We start from the raw sequence: 17,877 nt of genomic DNA, 5'->3' as shown, positions 1-17,877 counted from the left end.
TTCTTTCTTTTCTCCTCTCATTTTTTCTGCTGCATGCATTGGGAATGGGAAATACTAATAACATGGGTCCTTTGAGTCTGAAATGCTCTGATACACTCTCATTCTCTTTCTCAGAGTGCTGCCGCAGCCAGGGCATGGAGCTGTAGCTCTCTGTGTTTGGACAGACTCCTCCAGTCCAGGGCAGAGGGATGGGTCTTTGCCTTTTTTTTTTTTTTTTTTTCAAATGAGCTGGCACAGTAGGCCTGTGTGGATGAAGAGGCTGAGAATTTAAAACCCTCTTAATGGCAAAGGTAACCTTGACTAGCAAGTGAAGACTTGCTTTACAAGTAGCTAAAAGCTACCATTGCATTTAAGAACCTGCCTTGATCACCTACACTTCATTAAAAGCTGGTTTTCTATTCCACTGCTGCTGCTGCAACAGCAAGGTCAAAGGCTCATCTTGGTTGTGAGGCTGGAGCGAGGGACATGGGTTCTGCTCTTGACTTAGCCATTAATGGGATATAAAACCTAAACTAAATACCTTCATCTCTGTTTTGCATCCACCTCCTCAGATTTATGATCTTGGTGGGCGCAGCTTTGATACAAGCAGTAGCATCTCAGCAGAGGCCTGCAAAGTTTAAATAATGAGTGTTAAGTAATCTCAGTCTGGGCCTTGGTTAATCACAGGCTATTAAGTTGTCTGGTGGTCCCCCTGAGCATCCTGCAGGCAGAGGTTGTAGCTAGGCTGAGCCATCACAACCCCCAAAGGCAATATTCCAGCAGCCAAATAGCACACAGCCCAGGCTTTGCATGATGCAGAGGCATTGGGATGCTGCTGTGCCATCCCCGGCAACTGTGCCTCATCCTTCACTAAGGCAAAGAGTCACCCTGCTTCCTCTGCCATGTGCACTGTACCATGACTACTGCTCCAGAGACACAGCTCTTGCTACCTCCCTTCAAAGTGGGGTGCATGCTGAGCCTATACAGCACATGTAAGCCAGCCTTTCCCTGCATGCTTCCTGAATTATCCCATTGGGGTGGTAGGTTCCTGCATACTCAAAAGATCACTGTAACTTGGCATCTAGGTCATCTCAGTGAGCAGCCACAATCCATGCTGCTTGCTACTCAGTGCTGGACAATGAGTACAGCATCTGCAGACACTGCTGTTGAAGATTTTGCGTCTTCTTTTGGAATATTTATTGACAACAAATTCAGAAATGCTGGCCCAAGACTCAGTCCTGTGAGAATCCTGCTGGATCTAGCACCATTGGTAACCAAATTTTAGGATCTACCAGAAAGACAGTTTGTAACTTATCTTCATCACAATTAATGCAATATTGCTTTGGAACCAACATGTCCATGTCTAGACTTAACTGGTGTTTGAAAATCCTGGAGAATAACATCTGCAGATGGGAACTGTAGCATAAATCAGAATCTGGTCTCAGTGAAGACTTCCTTCCATGCTCTTATCACTCTTACAAAGATATGTGAATGTAAACATGTTGTATCAGGTGCTTTAATAGTCACAAAGGTCTGGGCTGTGATTAAACAAAGGCTAACAGAGGGGGAAAAGTTCACTCCTTCCAACCTTTCCTTGCAAACAATCATTTCCTTTATTGCCTTGGTGATCTAAAACATGCTGAAGGCTTGAACAATACTGATGTAAGCCCTACTAGGAACATTCAAGACTCGAAATGTGTTGCCCATGTCTGTGGACAAGGCAAGTGAGTCAGCACAGTCAGTTTTGATGGCAGTGGGGGCCTGCGCAGAATGTGTGGAGCAGTGGGGACACATATAGGGTGGGCGGACAGGAAACTGCAGATGTTGTGAGATCAGGAAGAGGAGTGTGAACCTTCCTTGCCTGTCTTACGCTTACAGTGTAATTAGGATCACATAAATGCCAGTGCTGTTAACAACCATGGTGATGACTGTTGTATCAGACCCACCCCCCTCACCGCTCACCTCCCAGGTGTTTGCACTTACATATCACTTCCCATCAAAATGGTCTGCAGCAACTGCCGCGGGGTGTCAGAGCTGGGTGATGGAATTGAATTAGTTTGAATAACTGAATAAGTTTTAGATCTTGGTCTGACAGCTTGTTCATATACATTTTAAATGCCCAGCAGCAGCTGCATAATTTGCTTTTCCCAGGCACAGCTGTTCACAGCAGTGCAGCAGGGCTGCTTACTTTTAACCTTGCTGCCCTCAGGGTTTCTTCCTTGCACGGGTGCTCTGAAAGACAGAAACTCAAATGGTATAGCCACAAATAGTCAACTTTAATATTAATTTCTCTCCCCTCCCCTCCCCTCCCCTCCCCTCCCCCTCCCCTCCCCCTCCCCTCCCCCTCCCCTCCCCTCCCCTCCCCTCCCCTCCCCTCCCCTCCCCTCCTCTCCCCTCCCCTCCCCCCTTCCCTTTTCCCTTCCTTTTTCCCTTCTCTTCCCTTCTCCTTCCTTCCTTCCTTCCTTCCTTCCTTCCTTCCTTCCTTCCTTCCTTCCTTCCTTCCTTCCTTCCTTCCTTCCTTCCTTCCTTCCTTCCTTCCTTCCTTCCTGAGCTCTGAGTTCCTTCCCTGTGGGTGCCTTCCTCCCTTTCTTTTAATTAAATTGAGAGAACCAAGGAGGAGCCTGTAAAGTTTCTTAGATACTCTGTCTCCTACAGTGTACCTCTGCTATGCCTTGCAGATTTGAGTTGGGCCCTGTCCTGCACAACACTGGTGCAATGTTGAGGAGGGAAAAGTTTCATAGAGGCCTTTTTTATTTCTCATTCTGAAATCTGGTTTCAGTAGATGGAACGAAGACTGAGCCAACATATTTTGAAGCATCCTTTAATAATTTATGATGTACTCGGTATTTGTATATCACCTTTCATCTGTTTTTCTTAAAAGACTTCAGAGATGTCAATAAATGATACAAACACAATAACATCTTATTATAATAAAGCCATTTTACATGTCCATAAACAGAGGGGGAAAAAAAGAATTCCTGTGAGTTCCTACTAAGATGAGTTGTTTTATCTAGAACCATAAAAAAGGAGTCTGTAAGAAATCTTTGTTTCTATCTCTTCCTTGCAAACTTTTTGACAAAATTCATAGCTTTAGGTAGAAGAATTATTCTGTACCTTACAAAAAAATACCTACTTAACTGATATTTGTTATCCATAGTGCCTGTAAGACCTCCTACCAGGGGTGGATGTCTGCCATCCTGCTTGGTATCCTGCCAGCAGAAAGGTTTTTACCTCTATATAAAGTATTGGTGTGAAACCTCTGCCTCTTCACAGGTTCATCTGCAAGTACTTCCTTTTATATGCTACCAATAAGCTAGATATTGCCTGCAAAGCCTTTTTCTCCTCAAAGAGAAAACAGGTGATGACTGAATACCAGAGGCATTGTAAAGTCAGTGCCCCCCAGGATTTTGGTTTGTTTTAAAGACTGCATTATTTCCTTCCTCCGTCTAAAGTATATATGAGCAAGTGTTTGAGATTTCAAGGCCCAAATTTCCACCTGATTTTTCAGCTTGCAGACATGAATTTAGGTTTTAATGAGGCAACATAGAGGGAGGAAGGCTGAGGCTCAGTGCATGGTGCTGTCCAGCATTGTGCACCACCCAGGCTGACTGGCTCCATTCGCCCAGTGCTGCTGTAGCCTATAGAAATGTCCTTTAACTGATGACAAGTACAACAGCAGTTCCTCATAAGTGGTGGGTGTAGCTATGGAGGTGAACTCAGAGAAGGTCTAAAAAAAAATAAGATGGCCTTCAGTGAGACTTCAAGACTGTTTTACTGTAATCTTTTACTGTAAGCAGAGGATGATAAAAACGTCTGTCTCTGACTTGTGTGCCTGCACATCAAGTTAAGTGAAAACGTAGAAATTAAATGGAACTATTCAGAAGGAAATTCCTTAATGCACAAAGGTCTTCAAGTGAGGATGTTACAGGCAGTACTCACCATTAAAAAACATTGCTATTTACCAGTGCTTACCACATAGTGACATAGGAGATGTTATTCTGATAAACTGTTCTAAACAAATGGGTTAACTGTGGTTTCTTGGAAAATGCTTGGGGTTTAATTGCAGCAACATTACCTGCATTAATGGAGATGGTAGGATGTGGGTGAATGTGTACTTGTACAGAAGGCTGTCCAATACTTTCCACTGCCAGAAGCTGTTTGCTGCTCTTTACAGGGGCTGGACCATCCTGCAGGAACACAGAGGCTTATGCTAGATTGGTATTTCAAACTGGTTCTGCTTCTGAAGTGCCAAAAGCAGCAGCTTGTGCAGCTACAGTGAAGCAGCTTCTCTCTGCCCCATCTGAAAGCCTCTGACACCTCATTCTGAAGCTTCAGATGTGCCTTGCAGTAACGCAAGCTTTTGAAATGCAGTGGGGGATTCTGGTGGCGTTATCCCAGAGAAAATCCTTTTCACTCTGAATGAAGTGCACACTTTAGGGGATATCTAAATATATGGTGCGAGGAAGTTTGTTAGCACCTGATAACACGTCTTGATGCTCTCATATGCAAACAGACAATCTAACTGCTTGTTTTACCATGTAGCTTTGCATTCTACTTTCACTTTCCTGGCAGTTTGCCTCTCTTCCTTTGTATGTTATTTGGCTCAGTTATTGCTTCAGTTACAGAAACTCTCTTTGCTTTTTCTATTACACATAGAGTAATTAAAAAAAAAGATTAAAATATACAGATATATGATGGGAGGGAGCCAGGCTTGTCACAGAATCACAGAAATATTAGGGATTGGAAGGGACTTTCAGAGATCATTGAGTCCAACCTCCTTGCCAAAGCAGGATCACCTAGGGCAGGCCCATAGGAATGCATCCAGGTGGGTTTTGAAAGTCTCCAGAGAAGGAGACCCCACAGCCTCTCTGGGCAGCTTATTTCAGTGCTTCATCGCCCTCACCATAAAGAAATGTTTCCTCATGTTGAGGTGGAAGCTCCTCTGTTCTAGCTTGTCCCTGTTGTTCTTTGTCCTGTGACTTGGCACCAATGAAAAGAGACTGGTACTTTCTTCTTGACATCCATCTCTCAGATATTTAGATGCTGATAAGATCCTCTCTCAGCCTTCTCTTCTCAAGACTAAACAGTCCCAGTTTTCTCAGTCTTTCTTCATAGAAGAGATGTTCAAATACCCAAACCACCCACAGAGCTCTCAGCTGGACTCTCTCCAGCAGATCTGTGCCCTCAAACTGGGGAGCCCAAATCTGGACACAGTATTTCAAGGGGTGGTCTCACCAGAGCAGAGTAGAAGGGGAGGAGAACCTCCCTAGAGCCTCTGGACACACTTTTCTTAATGTACACCAAGATGCAATTGGCCCTCTTGGCCACAAGGACACATTGCTCTCTCATGGATAAGACTATTAGGAATCCCATGATCTTTCTCCACAGAGCAGGAGAGCCCTTAGTGGTACTGGTGGCTGGTGTTATTCCTCCCCAGATATAGAACTCTGCACTTGTCCTCATTGAACTTCATGAGATTCACCTTCACCCAGCTGTCCAGCCTGTCCAGATCTTGTTGGACAACAGCACAGCCTTCCAGTGTGTCACCACCTGCTACCCAGTTTCATATCATCAGTGAACTTACTTTTCTCTAGTGGTGTGCAGTTACAGCACAAGCAGCAATGGGCACAAACTGAAATAGGGGAAATTCTGTTTACACATAAGGAAACTGTGGTAGTTTTTTATTCTGGAAGTGATCTGATGCTGGAACAGGTTACCAGAAGAGGCTGCAGTGTCTCCATCCATGGAGATACTCAAACCCCAAGTGAACACAGTCCTGGCCAGCCTATTCTAGGTGACCCTTCTTAAGCAGGGCAGTTGGACAGGAGACATACTGGAGATGCCTGCCAGCCTCAGCTTTCTGTGAGCCTGTGAATACATTTGGATTCTGTAATGGGCATGAATATACATTAAAAAATGATTTCATGGAGTGGTCTGAAAACCTGGGCTAATGCCTGCAAGCTCACGCCACTAGCAAGCAAAGTTTCCTCAGCCTGCACGGGGGTGTTACAACTCTCCACTTCCTCTTTGGCACAGACAAAGTCACAGCAGGGACCAAAAACATCCTGAGACTAGAGGAAAGAGGAAAAGGATGTGGTCCAGGTCCAAGTTGCTGGAACTGAAGAACTTCCAGGCCTCCTTGGCAGAGCTGCTGGATGGGAATGGCAAGCAGTCTCCTCCCCTGCCTTAGATCAAAGGCATGAGGCTCACTGCCACAGATGGCAGCAAAAGAGGGACAGAAAAGAAAGGTATTGCCACGTGCATTGTGCCAGTCATGCAGACAGCAGTCTAGCTCTTCATGTGTGGGACTGTCCCAGCCCTTTCTGCTGGGAACATGGAGCAGCCTGCAGGAAGAGACAGCAGCTGAAATAGTTGTGTGTGATAGGTAGCACTTCCCTTGTGGCACTAGCTTCCACTTTAAAAATAAACTCTCCACAAATAAACAGAGAGAAACACTAAGTGAAGACTATCCAAGCTACTTTGACAGCAGCAGTACAGCTGACTGATTAGAGAGGTAAATCACTGAAGCCCAACTATAATCTAGTGTTTAATTGCTCCTGGCCACCAGCACAGTCTCCCTGGGCAGGAGGCAGCTGGTTTCCTGCAGTGCTTGTATCCTAGAGGAGAAACAGAAAAAAAACTTTTCTGGCTCTGTGATATTTTTGTTTGGTTGGTTGTTGGTTTTGTTTGTCTGTTGGTTAGGTTTGGTTTTGGGAGGGGGTTTTGGTTTTTTTTTTTTCCTTTGGTAGAATTTGGAAACAAATCAGTCATCATTTTTATTGCTGTTAATGTTTCACTCCTTTTTTTTTTTTTCATCTTTACATGAGGCAAACTTTAATTAGCTGCCTGAGTAATGCCACGACATTCTCATAAATGACTTAAATTCTATCCTCACAATGCTATTTTTTTCTGTGGGAAGATAGCAGAATTTTCATTCCTATCTACCCTCCTCTGAAAAAGCCTTCTGCTGCTCCCCACCAACTCCTTGACATTAATTACTTCTGAGATCATGACATTCACACTTCATTTGAGGGAGAGGTGAGGTCTTCGAGACCCTTAAGAACCTTGCTCTGCTTTACCCCCGGGGAATTTTCCTCCCCGGGTAAGGAGCATCCTCCTTGCACCAGCCAACCTTATGCTGCAGCACATGAGGGAGCCCTCTGTTAGCAACCCCCACCCAAGCAGTCCTGTGCTTTCCTGGTAAAGCCCTGTGGAACTAGAAGGAGGTGCAGAAGGCTACTCTCTGCCAGTATTTCTACAGTTATCAAATCTCACTTTTGAAGGGGCTGATAAAGGAATGGGAAAGGATTGATGATGATGAGCTCTTGAAAAACTTCACAAGCCACTACTGCTGCAAACAAGTTGCTGTAACAAAAATTGGATATAAGAAGTTAATTTATTGTATACTAAGCTGAGTATTGCTTTTTTAAAATATATATAAAATTTATGTAATGCAGATGGGATATTTATATACTTTAAAAAAGAGAATATTTTTAGAGATGTCAGTGAAGTTTAAGTTTTATGGTCAAATTGCTGCAGCATGGTTTCTGACAGCAGAAATTCCATAAAGCTGCAGGCATCACCTTTGCCTCCCTGTCCCTTGGCCCTGCCATGATCACCACAGCAGTGTCAAGGGCAGGGTAGAAGCCACAGGGCACGTGGGGACCGGTGAAAGCTGGTGGTTCATCTGCTGGCCAGGCCATCATGCACTTCTCTGGGCAAGGCAGTCAGAGCAGTGAGGTGCTCTGCAAACACCCCCCCCTACACTGAGTGATCCAAAGCCCTTGCCCCTCACTTCCAGGAGCAGCATGCTGCTTTCCTTCCCTGCTCTCACACCAGCAGCTCCCCTTTGTATTCTTTTTCCACCCGGCGGGGAGGGACATCTTTTGTTCCTGGCTCCTTTTGCTTGAAACAGAAGTTCCTGCATGCCTGCCCTATTTGGAGATTCTTTACAAAAGAGAATTTTCTTCCTTTTAAACCCTCTTCCTTTTCCCCCTAGTTTCTGCCACCTGACTCTGCAGGCTCCAGAGCTGTACCTTTCCTGAAAACTGTCTGTAAAACGGCACAATTCAGAGAAGAATATGGATGAGAGCAACCTGGGACTTTGTGACTGCCTCTTGTCCCTGCTTCTGATTTGCAGCCAGCCTGAAACAAACTGAATTGAGTCTTTGCTTTGCCTCCTTATAAAGTGGGTCATCCAGCCTATTCTGCATCAAAGTAGTTTCTGTACCTGAGTACTATGTAGTCCCTGGGCAGGCGGCAAGATGAGGGGGAGAAGAGAGCAAATTAAAAAGGAACAATCTGATTAAAATCCCTTTTGAACTACATGAAGGTTTCCTGCATTCTCCAAACTAGACTGAAAGCACTTGTGGATGTCCACAGACTTCTAGGTTTGAATGGAGCAAGATCTACTTTTGTGCAACCATTGCAGAGAACTGAGAGCATCCTTGCCAGTGACCGATCCCTGTGCTCACAGATGTCCCCTTCCCTGCAATGCTCCCAGTGTCTGTGTTTTGCAGCGCCAGACACAGGAGAAGCAGTGACTCAGGTCCTCCTTGAGAAGGTTCCATACACAAGCCAAATCCTGCTGGTCACAAATAGACAATGCATAGAGGTCAGGAAAGACATCACACTAGAGCACTCTCTGGATTATCAGTATTAGTGGGACAACTTTTCATTTCTATTTTTAAAGCAATGGGGAAAGCTCACATACATCTTTTTCTAGACCCAGAAGGGGAATTTGTCCTTTCCCTTGTGTAACATAGTCACAGAATCCAAAGATGATACATTGTTTTCTATTGCCGGTGGGCCAAAGTGAGTGAAGACCTTCCCAGCACTGCATCTGCTAGTAGTTCATTGGTTTAGGTAGACTTTTGTTTCATAGTCACTGAAAAACTGAGATGAAACCTGCCGGGTTGCATGTGTTACATAAAGTGGCATGTTCATTTAAAAGCAAATGCTCTGGAGACTATTTATCTTTCTGCCAGTTTGCCTAATGCATTTCATATACTGTGTTTGAGTATCAGAGATCATCTTGTATCATTTGTGATTATGGGTGAGACTGGCTGCTGGAAGGTCTAAACTAACTGCGTGGTGAGCTGGGAGACAGACACCTTTGGGACTCAGCATCTCAAGCTAACTCACACTTATTCTTCATCTCAGAGGCACCTACCTGAAAGTCATACTTCCCTGCATTGAGTAGTACTTAGTATAACTTACTCACATTAGTAAACGTGTTTGCCTTTACAAGGTTTTTAATCTCTAAAAGCAGATGTACTGCAGTTAAGAGATATTTAAATGTAGCAGTTGTGCTGAAGGAGAGTTATTTGAATGTAAATGTGAATTATTTAAATCCTCTGTAACTGGGCACCCAGAATAAACAGTTTAGGAGAGTGGGAAAGCATTTCCACTCAGAAAGCATTTGTGTAACCACAGCACATTTCTGTGGACTCAGTTATCTGCTGACCTAAAAGATGGGATCTTACTTAAATGCATTTTAGTCCTATTAGTACAGCAGAGCAAGTACAGCAGAGGATCAACAAAAACACTGTTGCAGGCTGCAACACTCAAGACCTATTCCTCTGTCCTTTCTGTTTCCAACATGCTTACAAGGACAGTCAGTAAGTGCCATGCAGGGTAACCAATAGATCTGCACAGAGTTAGTGGGACATGACCAAGGAGACAGGAAGCAAGTCTAAAGCCTGCAATTTGCCTTCATCGGCGTGGCACTCTTTAAAGTCAGTTCAGCTCTGTCAGGTAACTCCTTGAGGTTTCCTAGTTTGAAGGGCAGTTGTTTTTATGGTGGATGAATATTTTCCTCAGGAGATGGCCTTGGATCCTGCTCAGAAAAATGGTCATTCAGTCCCGTTTTTAAAACTGGGAGCTCAGTGGCTGAAACAATGCTTAGTTAAGTGTTTCACTGGGTCAGCACCTCTGCTGCCGGCAGGTATTCTCTGCAGCTCTTCCAAGGTACACATCTGGATCCAAACACTGCTTTCTTCTTCAATTGCTGGTCACCCTGCCAAATTCAGTAGCACATTTCTGTGCTGACAGTAAACATCACCTGCTGTTTGGACTAAGCTGTGCTTATAAAGATGAGACAACATCTCAAGACTTTGTTCTGAGGTTCTTTGCTCCTGTCTGACAGTTGCCTGCAGTGCAGAAATGCTCAAGGGACCTTTCCCGGGACCAGATCCAAACACATCACCATGCATGATCTAGCCTGCTTCTGACCCAGGCTCTGACCAAGGCAGGAGGGACCATTGGCTACAACAATGTGCTAAAATGTATTAAAGAAGGAGAACACAGCACTGAGGATAAGTACATGTCAGGAGAGTGTGGGTGTGAGGTGTTTCTCAAAGACACAGTCCAGTTAACCTGGGGAGGTTTGCTGGCTGAAGCTGTCTGGGACAGCCTATGCTCTGCCTCCTATGGACAATGTTCTGCTTTAAATACTACTTTTCCTGAAATATTTGTTCACTGTTTCTCCAAAACAGGCAAAGGGATTCCTAAGATCCATTTTCTAACCCCAGCCATGCTCAGATTTTATATCCAGTGATGGTCTATTGCAAAACAACTTCTTGAGGAACACCTTGCAAGAAACTGTGCTGGCCATGATGAGTCTTGAGCCCCATTGCTCTGGCTCTGCTGCCTCATACACACTGCTGTAGTGCTTCTGCGTCTAGGCCATAACATTTATTTTTAATTGGACATAATGTTAGGCAGAACTGCATGAATCTGGGAGCCCAGGTCACAACTGGGAGGATGAGCGATGTTAGCATCACTGTATGAGGTCATGTATTGTTTACCTTAGGATTTTAGCATATGGAGGTCTTGAGAATAGTCAGGGCTGAAGGAAAGAGTTTTACACATCAGTATTTCTGCAGCTGTTTTACGTGCATAGGAAATGCACTTAATGCTATGTCATCCTTCAAAATAGTACAACTAATGAAGGAGCCATGCAGTCAGGTATATTCAGTCAGTCTGATCTGGATAAACAGATCAGGACATGTGTCTAATCTTCCTATAATGCACGTCCAGATGCCTGATTAGCCTTTCAGGGTGTTGGTTTCTGCTTTGCTCCCACCAGTATATGTTGTGTGTTATATAGGCTCCACACAGATAACAAAATACACTGGGGGTCAGGCATGAGGAACATCTGAAGCCTGAAATTTGTCTCTGTGAATTTTCTGTCACTGTTTTCTCCTTATTCTGAAACCATGGTGCTACAGATGAAAAGACTCTGTTTTGATCATTTTTTTTTTCTTTTCTGTTTAGAGAAGACATTTGATTTTCAAAGAGAAAAAACGTCCTTCAGATTCTGAGTTGCTGTGGTACAGGCTTGCTCTGTTCTTACGACACGATCAAAAGGTAAAATTGGCCAGCAATACCAAGCACCACACCAGAAGGGGGGGAAAAAAAGAGAAGGAAAATAATAAAAAGAGGGTCAGAAGAAACAGGCTCACACATACAAGTCCTTGAACTTCCACAAAGAGATATCACGTTGCATTTTGCAGTGTTTCCTAGGAAACCATTTTAGTGTAAAAGGAACTCTTTGTTTCCTGCTCTTTGCAAAATTGTTTGAACCACCATATCTTATAAAAGGTTGCTTCACAGACGATTTATGCAGCATTTTAAAAAAAAAAAAGCTCAATCTGCAGTTTGCTGTACCATCAGAGGCAATACCTTGGTCAGCAAACTGAATGCATTAGATTGTGTTTGTTGAGAATTGGTAAGATTATGTAATTTCTAAAAGTCAGAGATTTTTTTTTAATTTTATTGGTTTGTTGCTTTGTTTTTTTTTTTTTTTACCCCCTACACAGAGTGTCTTTCTCTGTACAGCAAGGAAGTTTTAAAAATAAAAGGGGCAGAAAATGTTTTGGGAAGCTCTTATCAGCATCTTTCTTAGTAGCATGCTGGCTGAGGCAAAGGTACAGTTTGGGTTTTTTTTCCACACACCACAAAAGAGGCTAGGAACAGGATATCTGTAGGCATAGCTCTTACTCTCTGGGATGTGAGCTATTGCATGTTGTGCCCACATGCTGATGGATGCCACCTGCTAGTCCAAATACAGCAGGTCAGAAAAAAGGACTCATTCACTCTGAATTACCTATGCCATACACTCCTGCAGGCTGAGGCCCTGACTGGGCAAGGTCCTTCCCCAAATCAGAGCAGTTTTTCAGCTGGTACCTGGGTGTGGCAGTTCTGCCACACCAGTGGGCAGCCTGACTGCTCTGGAAGGTGCAGCCCACCCAGTCCTGGGCTGCAGATGAAGAAAAATCTCCTTTGGGACTGATTAGTAGGGCAGAGCTTACAGGCCAGAGAAAGAGATGGGTTTCCACCAAGCTCCTTGCCAGCTACCTTTTGTTATTTATCATCTTCTCTTAAATCAAGCACTAGATGCCTGCTATTTCATGTTAAAGAGGATGAATGTGAGGGCACGCAGTGCTTCCACTGCTGCTGTCAGGCTGGCCTCTGCTTCCCCTGCACTTTGCTTAAAGAGCTGACCTAATGAGTTTTGTTCCCTCCTGTAGTCCCTGTCATTTATAGTTGCTATAATTTCCTGTCATAGCTTCTTTCCACCCCCATTCCCCCTTTGTGATATTGCAGGGTTCAGCTATACAGCTGATGTGCTCTGACTGCTGCCTGCTAGATTTGTCTTCGTCTTAATATATTATTTATGATGCTATTATTCCTTGCAGTGGACTGCCAGCCACACTCTGCATACAGTTGCTGGTCTTCCAAATGCATCATGGCTAGCAAAGGAAAACACTGATCTAATTGAATTAACAGTGGTGCTGTTAGCTTTAATAGAGTTTGTCATGAAACACTAAGCAGATGTGACAGTGATCTTGGTTAGTCATATTTTTGTTTCTACTCCCAGATATGGTAACTGTTAGCCAGATCAGTGGGGAGGATAATTCTCCTTTTGCTGGTCAGGAATTGTGCTTACCTAGACATGTGCCAATCACTTTGGACTGATGGTTGAAGTAAGCCAAATACTTGAATAGCAGAAAGTTTTATATTCTGACAATAAACTTGGCTAATTAAAACAAGATGCAGATGGCACTGCCACCTAGCAATTTTCACCTCACTTACTCTGACTCCAATTATAGCCTTTCCCTACTGACTTACACTGTTTAAATTACAAAGGTAAGGGATGGATGAGTATTTACCTGTTTCTATTCATACAAAGAAACCTAACACATTATCATTCTCCCACACAAGGTGTATGATGGCGGGCTGAGTACTTATTCTGAAAAGACATATATCTTGAATCTATTGAAAAAAGAGGGGGTGGGGGGGAAGGGGAGGGAAGTAATAGAAAGACTGCCCAGAGACTCATTAGCAGACACATGCACCAGCAGGAAGCATATGAATATTAGAGACACAATGTGTTTCTCTAACACTTGTTGGTTGAAGCAGGTGCCATACTTCTGGGAAATTAACTTTAATTGGATAAAGAGAAAACTGGCCTTAACTAAGCCAGTCCAATGCACTTTCTTAGTTTATTATTTTCTTTAGGTACTTTGAAACTCTTGACAATGATCCCTTGGGCAATTTTCTCTTCTTCCCAGAATAAAGCATATTTCCAATCAGCCACAAAGAATGGGTTAGGTTTGCTTGATCCTGCATCAGTGCAGTGGGGTAGACAAGGTTACCACTTGAGGTCCTCCAGAATGCTTTAAACAAGTTTTATAAGCAAGCTTTAGGGAGCAAGAATACATGTCCAGCCTTAGGACAGAACACAGAATAATCCTGGTAATTCTGTGACAGAAGAGTGATCTGGAATTGCATCCCTGAAATTACTCCAGTCATCAGCTGGACCACTGTGTTCCTAGTGTTGACACATTATGTTCTGGCATTTTATTCTGGCATCCCTTTTTATGCAAAACCAGCCTTTCACATCACCATCCTGCTGGCAGTAAAATACACTGAACTGGCCATGCTTTTTCTGATTGCCTCATAATTTTTCATGCGAAGAGCTTTCAGGTACAAAATATTCCCTGCTGCAGAAGGTACAATGGGGTTGGATTAGCAGTTAGCGTTGAAACGACACTCTTGTGTATGCCTTGAAGAGCCATGCCTTTGAGAGGGAGAGAGGACAAACAGCGGTGGACCAGGACTTATTTACAGAGACATTGTTTTCAGTCATTCAGCAGAGTTTGATTTTGTGTTAAAATATCTATGCAAATTAATGCTGATTGGAAATGAACTTCCGTGCATCCTCGATGACATGCTAAATGAGGTCAACATGAGTACCATTAATACGATGAATAAGGTGACACTAACTTGACTGAAGTGCTCAAATCACCCCTGATTTCTCCTGGGCGTCGTCTTTGCTGTGCTCAACCACAGAGAGCTTCTGCCATGTGGCACCGGTGGTCCCTGCAGGGGACAGATCTCATGATTCAAACAGACAGTGCTCAGGGGTCTCCTCCTCTGTCAAAAGGCACTGTATGGAGTTGAGGGCACCGTCTCTTCTTGGTGTGAGAGCTGTGGATGCTTGGTGAAGGGTCCTTTCCTTGTCAGTGTGCTGTTGCAGGTGTCTCTGCGGCATTTGGCTGGCCAAGATGCCACCAAGATAGAAGGATTTAGTGTACATAGTTCTTTCTCTTCCTCTCCTTGTCATTTCTGCAGAGCAATGTGGTAACACAGGTCTCTGCACTATGCAGAGGTGTGTCTGCGGAGGTGCTGTAGAGGAAAAGCTGCTTTATGGGCCTAGGTTCTCATCTTCTCTTGGCCAGCAGTTTGTAGCCACACAAGTAGAACCATTACAGGCCCCACATGGCTCTTGCATCAGGGCATCCCTCTTCCTGCCCTTGCTTCTTCAAGCTCCTGCTTTAAGAGGATCTTTCACAGACAACAGATGAAGAATCTCTTCAAAGGAGGCAGGCAGTGCCACTGCTAGAAGCAGTCCTAGGCCAAGTCTTTCCAGACAGTAACTTGCAATTGTTTATCAAGAAAAGTTAATATTGATCTTAAAACAGAGATATATTAATCTTTGAATAGCTTTTCTAGGTGCTGCTTATATGAAGTATTTCAAACAAAGCTAGGTGGAGTGACTTCAAAAAGGACTGAAAACAATCCACCTGGAGAGCTTTTGTTTGCCCATTTGCCTTGACTCTAGGAGCATACATGTCAAAAGCAGCAGCACGTGAAGCACTCTGTGACCATACACAACATCACTGGCTCCCAAACTGGGGTTCCATGACGTCACTCAGGGAAACTTGCCAGCTCCCAGCTGTGGCAGGCATCTTCTCTGCAGCCACACTGCACATCTACATGCAAGTGTGCCTGGCTCAAAGGAAGCCTGCACTCTCAAGAAAAAACAGAGATATGTCTGTGGAAAGGCACTGAAAAATTATGTTTGCAATGCTCTGCTCTTGCATGCCTCTGCCATGCCAAGTCCACCTTTGCAGACTTGGCATCCTTCAGGGTAGAGATGGAGATAAGAGATGAAGCTGTAGAGGAGTCCGCCACTTCCCAGTGAAAAGAGCATGCCAAGCTTTGACTTCTCTTTTCAAACTGATCATGTTCTGCTCCTTGAGGAAGCTAGTACTTCATTTTCTGTGAAACCAGTGTCAGGCTTATCTATGATGCAAAGCATGAGTACCAGCGCATACTGGTATGGTTCTAGGTCCAGAACAGGACCTCCTGAAAGTGCAGGAAAGCTCAAGCACAAAAAGGTAGATTACTGGACTGGATCTCTCATTTCTACAGGGTCACAGAATCATAGAATGGTTTAGATTAGAAGGGACCTCAAAGGTCATCTAGTTCCAACCCCCTGCCATAGACAGGGACACTTTCCACTGGAACAGGTCACTCAAGGCTACATCCAACCTGGCCTTGAACATCTGGAGGGAGGGGACATCCATAACCACCCTGGGCAACCTGTTCCAGTGTCTTACCACCCTCACTGTAAAGGACTTCCTAACATCCAGTTTAAATCTCCCCTCTTCCATTCATTACACCTCATCCTGTCACTGCTAGACCTTGTCTGTAGTCCCTCCCCAGCCTTCCTGTAGGCCCCTTTCAGATACTGGAAGTCTATTACAAAGTCTCCTTGGAGCCTTCTCTTCTCCAGGCTGAAAAGCTCCAACTTTTGTAGCCTGTCCTCATAGCAGAGGTGCTCCAGCCCTCTGAGCATCTTTGTGGCCCTTCTCTGGACTTGCTCCAACAGTTCCATGTCCTTCTTATCTTGAGGGCTCCAGAACATTATTCCAAGTGAGGTCTCACGAGATCAGAAGGGGAGAATGTGACACATGAAAGTAAAGGACAGATGAAACTCCTAACACAAGGCAAAATCATTAAACCTAGTAACAATCAAGCATTTACCTGTATTGTGATAGCTGCGTGCAGTGATCCTCATTTACACAAAATCAATGTGGTGAATATAGTCATGTTTTAAGGACTCCAAGGACTAAGGAGACTATCTACTCCTGTTATTTATGTTTCCAAACAATTCCTTGTAGAATTAGTCTATGGCAGCATCCTCTAAATAAGGCCTATGAAGCACAGTAAATTTATGACTCCTAAAGGAAAACATAGACTCCTCTGTTATTAATATGTAAAGCCTGGAGATGAAGTCACATCTCTGTGATGATCTATTCTGGTGGACCACGTGTGCTTAAATCCCAGCCTTGATCTTTTAAACTATCAAGTCTGCCATAAATATTAGATGATGAACAAGCTCATAAAAAGAAAATGTGGAATATGAATAGAGGGAGAGAAGATGTGTGATTCAATTTTTAATTATCATCGCCTTACTCTAAAGTCGAGTTCATCTTTTGTAAGAGACAGAAAGCAACAAATTTCTTTCTCACCATAACCTGATTTAAATGATCATCATCACATTTTTCTGGTAGTTTTCTGGTTTCCTTTAAAGGAAAAGGATAAATCATGGTAGAAATAGAAGAACACAAAGAAGGACACAAGGAGTAAGGTAGAACAGTCTGGTTTTATTACCATATGTAATCAAGAGCTTTTATTTCCCCTTTTTTCTCCTCCTTTTCTTTCTTTTTAATTCTTTTTTTTTTCTTTTTTTTCCTTTTTTTTTTTTTTTTACAACATACATTAAGTTGTGAATCAGATGTTAGGGGGTGTGTGGAAATGAAGGGAAATTGGTGACACCACGATACTTTACAACTTTACAACAAATGAGAGTCTGAATTTGTTGCATCTACCAGTGTATAGCAAGGGTGGAAAGCAAAGGCACACATAGGTTCATGTATCCCTCGAAAGAGAGGGTGGAAGGGGACCAGGGGCTGGGAAAGGACAAAAACAGAGGACCCACCGAGTACAAAATGCATGTTGCAAGGTCAGTCCAGTAAGTGGTGTGGTGTACGTTGTGAAGGCAGATTGCTGCACAAGCTGTTGCCATGATTATTCATCTCTACGTTTTAGGAGAACGCTTTGCGGGGTAACATCGAGGGGACCTACCTGCACACTTAGTGCTCCAGGGATTTGAAGCTTGGTAAAAAGGTTGTAAGTTGGTTGGTGTTGGTTTTTTTTTTTTTTTTTTTTAATTTTAATTATCTTGCTACCTACTGTTTTCAAAGGGTTTTCTGTTTGTTCTCATTAAAACTACAACATTGCTTTGGATACAGATCTATCTACTCCAGTCTGCATAGTTCACTAAGGGCCAACAAAACTGTTTCATAAAAGAAGCCATGATGAAATGAAAGAACATGCATGCACCCTTGTTACACACTTTGGTCTAGACCATCCAGATTTTATATATATACCATCTCTAAGCTAATGGACGCAAAATCTGCCTTTTCAATCGTTCAGAAACAAAACCAAAAACCCTGAAAAACAAATGGAAGTATAAAATTTTAAAAACCAAATGGAAACAGAAACAACCGCCTTACTCAAACATACTGTTCAGTAGATATA

The 17,877-nt window shown here is 43.5% G+C and overlaps 1 protein-coding gene across 1 annotated transcript in view; it reads right to left on the bottom strand.

Annotated features, from left to right (window-relative positions):
* Window positions 1–1,358: 1,358 nt before the first annotated feature.
* The window catches only part of SEMA6A (semaphorin 6A), a 134,131-nt gene continuing 117,612 nt past the window's right edge, over window positions 1,359–17,877 (bottom strand). The window contains exons 20-21 of the mRNA XM_064140815.1: window positions 4,055–4,166; window positions 1,359–2,211 (exon numbers count right to left, since the gene is read on the bottom strand). Of these exons, the coding sequence (XP_063996885.1) occupies window positions 4,060–4,166 (107 nt within the window). The 3' untranslated portion in view covers window positions 1,359–2,211; window positions 4,055–4,059. The remainder of the gene's footprint in view (window positions 2,212–4,054; window positions 4,167–17,877) is intronic.

This window comes from Pogoniulus pusillus, chromosome Z (genome assembly GCF_015220805.1).
Source record: "Pogoniulus pusillus isolate bPogPus1 chromosome Z, bPogPus1.pri, whole genome shotgun sequence".
In the NCBI taxonomy this organism is placed as follows: Eukaryota; Metazoa; Chordata; class Aves; order Piciformes; family Lybiidae; genus Pogoniulus; species Pogoniulus pusillus.
The sequence above is the reverse complement of the archived record's forward strand: the minus strand, read 5'-3'. Positions and strand labels throughout refer to the sequence as shown.